Here is a 5,407-nt window from a genome sequence, read left to right as displayed (position 1 = left end):
AGAGGTTGATGAAGCAAGATGTCCAATGCATCATTTTTTATTTAACATTTTTAAATCACCAGACTCTGATTTTAAGCCTATACTCTTATAAAATGCTTTACGATGCCATTGAAAAATCTTGTTTGTCCAAATGGTTCCATAAAGAACATTTCACATCCTAAGAACCTTTCTGTTTCGAAGTTCTTTGTGGCGAAAAGGGTTTTTCAGTTTTTAAAAAGATAAGAATGAGATTCTATAAAGAACCTTTGACTGAATGGTTCTTTGTGGAACCAAACAGGACATCGCTGTGAAGAACCCTGTAAGCACCTTTATTTTTAAGAGTGTATTTGCTTTGGCTTGCTTTTCATTGCACATGAGTTTGAAATCATGTGGCATCTCTCTCTTTTCTTTGTGCAGTGGACATCACTTTGGGGACTTCAAAATCTGACAGAAGTCAACAGTCACCCCAGAGAGTGGATGGGTTTAGAAAACAGAGAAATCTTCATCATATTCTTATATGTTGCCATCTTAGTGATTGGTGTCATTGGAAATGGTCTTGTCATCTTTGTGACCAGCTACAAAATGAAGATGACAGTCAACTCCAACTGGTTTCTTAGTTTGGCGATTGCGGACATCATTTTCCTCTTGTCCATGATTTTCTGCATTGTTGCCATCTATCAAAAAAACCTTTGGCCCTTCGGTGACTTCCTGTGTAAATACTCACACTTTCTGAAAATACAAAATATGTTTGCAAGCGTTTTTTTCCTTACCGTTATCAGTCTGGATCGATGCATGTGCACATGGATGGTTGTGTGGGCTCAAAATAAACGGACTCTGGTCAAAGCCAGAATTATCTGTATGTTTGTGTGGCTTTCATCCGTCTGCTTCAGCATCCCCTTTGCCATTGCATATTCTGTAGAGGAACTTAATGGATTTAAACACTGTGCCATAAAATCCTTTGCTTTCCGATTGCCTCTGACCACATTCAGGTTTATGGTAGGCTTTCTAATTCCCTTCCTCATCATTCTGTCTTCATACATAGCTATTGGTGTGCGGGTGAAACGTCTAAAAAGGGGAAATCCTCTTCGTCCTTTCCGGGTCATATCTGTGATTCTGGTATTTTTCATATGCTGGTTTCCTTGTCATGTTGTACAGTTAAGAGACTGGAGTTTGAAAAATGTTCATATTGAAACTGCAACATCGTTTGTAACCGCCATGATTTATCTTAACAGCTGTCTGAACCCCTTTCTCTATGTGTTCATGTGTGAAGAGTTTAAGAAGAAAATTAAAACATCTCTGCTGCTGGTGCTCGAGACGGCTTTTACTGAGGATCATCTGATTTCACATTAAACTCATCTTGCTCACGCCCTTTAGAGTCACCAGGTTCCATCGGTCTACAGTATACATGATTGGAGATATCAACTCTCACCCATTCTCCCATATTGTCATTCTTGGTTTTGTCAGTGTCAGGCTTATCCAAACAAACCAAGCCATGTATCAGTGATGAGGAACTGAGGAATCAAAATTCATTTAAATCAAATTAGCCTAAATTCTTCTCACCCTCAAGCCATCCCAAGACCTTCTTCTTTAAGTGGACCACAATTGGAGCTAAATTGAATAATATTCTTGCTCTTCCCGGCGCTGTAATGGAAGTGGATACATTTGTTTTTACAAAAATATTTATATATAAAAGTATTACCTATGATCTATGGCTTTCAGCATAGGCAGTATGCGCATTAACAAGAACTTCTGGCTAAAGGCTGACCTCTGTCCCAACATACAGAAGCGGTGGTCACAAATTTTAAGTAAAAAACGAGCCCAAAAAACGAAAACATCTACTTCAGTACGTACTAGTATGAGATTTCAGACGCAGTAGAGAAGTTTTTTAAATATATCAACGTCAGACCAGACGCGGCGCTACCATTGGGCCCGGGTGGGCCTGGGCCCACCCATTTTCACCCAGGCCGAGGAAAGCTTTCAGCGGCTAAGAGAACCTTCTACCCCACGTGTGGACTCTTAAGCCCGCCCACAGGCTGCATCGTCACCAGCTAGTGATCCAATGAAATGAATGACGTTGGCGCGCAAGCTTTTCAAGCAAGCTCAATGAATGAAAAAGAGAAGAAAAAAAAGAAAAAAAACTACCCGATACTTTTTCTTCTTTTTTTTTCTTCTCTCTTTTTTTCTGTAGCCTAGCCAAGTTTTTCTTTGCACACGGTAGCTATGAAACGCAAAGCAAAGCAAACAAGCTTATTTTCATTTAATTTCAGTAAGAAACGCTCCGAGGAGCAGGAGGAGGAAACTCCTGCCATAAGTAATGCGGTTAGTGACCAGCTACCATCCTGCTCGGCCGCCCTCTCTCCATCAAGTCCTCTCATAGCCACCCACTCACACCAGCAAGGCAAGTAGGCTAACAGTTAGGCTAATGTTAACGTTAGTGTCTGGTTGTCTGTATGCACATTTTCTGGAGGGAAAAATAATATTGGCAGTAAGCAGAGGTAGGCTAATTATGATAGCGTTTTATGTGTTATAGGAGGAGACAGGGTTCAGCAGCCTAGCACAAACGCCGTTCCCCAAGAAGACCTGTCACAACCTCCACTAGACCTGTCATCAATAGATGAGCCCGCAAGCCAGCCCAAACTCCGTACATTTCCAGCCACACACATATCGGGGAAAGATAGGAGTTTTTCTGACAGGTGGTACTCAAAATTCATGAAACCCCGCCGCCTCCTGCTCTAACAAGCCCCAAGTTCCACAAGCAAGTTTGAATTGAATTGTGTGCATGTGTTATTATTTATCAGCTATCTCGGATTGTTATGATGTTGTTTAGTTGTTTGTTTAATCCTATATGGTTAGATATGCTATTCACTTAATTATTCTGAAGAAATAATACAGGAGAAATAATTTTTGATCGTTTTCCTGCTGTTTGTGTTTAGCAGCTGTGTCAGATTCAATGCTGCTGTTATTTCATGTCGATTTCTTCTGTCATTCTGAATTCATAAGAAACAGTTCAATCATTTTGGACAGTTCCCTTCCCGCCGTGCTGGGTGAATAAATGGAGAGAGAAACAGACCCTCCAAAGATTTAATTCCGTTTCAGTCTTTTTGTGTATTGAACGTTCAAAAGAGATAAATGAAGTTAGGCTTACTGCCAAGGTGTACGTCTCTGTCCGCTTCAGCACTGAGCTGAGGACAGCGACACAAGAGCCACACAGGTCGGCTACTGAGTCGCTGTCCTCTGTCCAAAGCGCTGAAAGGAGATAAAGGGGAACCCGTTTTTTGGGCTTATTTTGACTGTCCCATCCAGTTTTCTGGAGGCCCACCTACAATCGAAATCCTGTCGCCGCTACTGCGTCAGACATCGATATCATGAACGTGCATACTGCCATTGCCGGAAGCCATAGACTATAGTTAATCATTTTTTAAATATTTTTTTGTTACAAAAACCCACCTTGTGTTAAGCCCCAAGAGACGCAGTTATTATTATATAAACGTGTTCAGATCAAAGCAACAACATGAGGATTATTCAGCTTCAGCTATGTAAGTTTATTGTGTGTTATGATGCTTCTTATTAGAAATAGTTTTCTGCTTTTAAAAGGGGGTTTATAGTCCCTGCCACTTTCAATGCTGCATTTTTATTAATCCATGTGTTCATGTTATTTCCTTATTTTTACCCTAAAGGTGTATTAATGTGGTGTCAAGCTGCAGAGACTTTAGATCAACTGACTGGTTTGAGACAAAATGTGACTATAAACTGTGATCTGGATGATGAGGACGTTTATTGGGTTTTACAGAAACAATCAGATTCTCCTTCAGTGATACTGCGCTCATTCTCAAAGTTTTCACTTCAATAAAACATTGAAAAACAAATATTCAGTACAATCTAAACATCGTCTGGTTATATATAACATCACTGTAGATGAGTTAGGAGTTTATTACTGTATGAACAAAGATACACCTCCAAAACTCAGTAACAGCACAAGACTGAACATCATCGGTAAGTACATCAGTGACTAAAGCATTACCGTTACTGTGAGTTGAGCTTCTCTTTGGTTGATCCAAAAATGAAAATGTTTAACTCAGTATTACAATCACATCAGTTCTCTCTGAGTTATTGTGCTTGAGAAGACTGACAGTCATCATTCTAACAGAATTCAATGCATATCTTTACTTTCAGAACCAACTCAACTGAGCGAGTTCAATTCAACCGAGTGCAAGAATCACACAAATGTAAAAGAGCAAAACTCAACACAACTGAAGACTTTCAGTCTCATATCGGTTTCTGTTGAAAATGGATGTTGGAACAGATCTGGAAACGGTTCACAACTTTATAACACTGAACTGCAGCAGATTCAACATTTAAAAGAGTCTCAAGACCCAAATCAATCACAGGTAAAACTATTAATATCATTCATGATATTCACTGGAAACAACCAAGATCTGGATTACTGTTGTTTATTTGTTAATATTGATTTATGTTCATCTTTCAGTATGTGACAGTGGTTTTCCAATCTGTGCAAAATATTAAAACCAGCCAGATCAACTAAACAAGATCAACAAATAAATCTGTATTTCTTTGTACAATACAGGATCATTCACTGGTTTATGAATTAATAACTTGTTTTTTATTTAAACAACTAGCAAAATTACATACAATTTTATAGAAACATGCACATCTGTAAATAATGAAAAATGCCTTAGAAACATCTTATCAATGTTTTCTGATGTCAGAGTTTTGATATCCCAAACTGTTTAAATTATTTGCTATATCTGAAATATTTTGTTGAAAGTAGTAGACTAATGTTTGTTAAAATTGTTTAAATCAGTATCTATTTGTATAAAGATGCAAATTCTGAAGAAGAAAACAGCATAAGTTTAAATATCACTGGATGATAATGTTCGCTATTTCCAGTTAACAACTTTCTGTTTTGCTTTGATGTATAAACAAAAGTGTTGCCAAACTAAATATATCCAATAGGTTATACTGGCATTTATATTTTAACATCACAGGATCATGTCAAATTATGTGTTATGTATTTTCATTTTCACCAAATACTTGAATAAAAATATTATAAAGTCAAGAAAAAGTTTCCAATGGTTTGGTCACCTGCAGCCAATGACTAATATAGTCTCACCTTTGACTAGACCGGCGGTTTAACCTTGAACCAAGTGCAGTGTTTTTCCCAGAACAATAAACACGAATGTATCAGCTCATGGTTTTCTTAACCACAAATGGAAACAGAGTAGCATTGTATTATGGTTACTAGGGTTTATACTTTTGCTATCATTCACAAGTTATGCACATTTAATATCACACTTTTGTAACATGGAATAACCTTAAATACTTTTACATAGACATGCTAGTTGTGACGCTGAATGAAAATACTGCCAAGGAAGTCAAAGTCTCAAGCGTTGGATGTTGACCAGCAACA

At 38.1% G+C, this 5,407-nt stretch overlaps 1 protein-coding gene across 1 annotated transcript; it reads left to right on the top strand.

Annotated features, from left to right (window-relative positions):
* Positions 1-723: 723 nt before the first annotated feature.
* LOC306902967 (C3a anaphylatoxin chemotactic receptor-like) lies at positions 724-1,329 on the top strand (the record flags this gene model as incomplete). The annotated part of the gene is made up of 2 exons (XM_079471887.1): positions 724-839; positions 1,212-1,329. 2 exons carry the CDS (start codon positions 724-726, stop codon positions 1,327-1,329), a joined length of 234 nt encoding a protein of 77 aa, XP_079328013.1.
* Positions 1,330-5,407: the final 4,078 nt, after the last annotated feature.

Source organism: Barbatula barbatula, assembly GCF_947034865.1.
Source record: "Barbatula barbatula genome assembly, chromosome: 13".
In the NCBI taxonomy this organism is placed as follows: Eukaryota; Metazoa; Chordata; class Actinopteri; order Cypriniformes; family Nemacheilidae; genus Barbatula; species Barbatula barbatula.
This window is presented reverse-complemented; position numbering and strand designations above follow the sequence as displayed.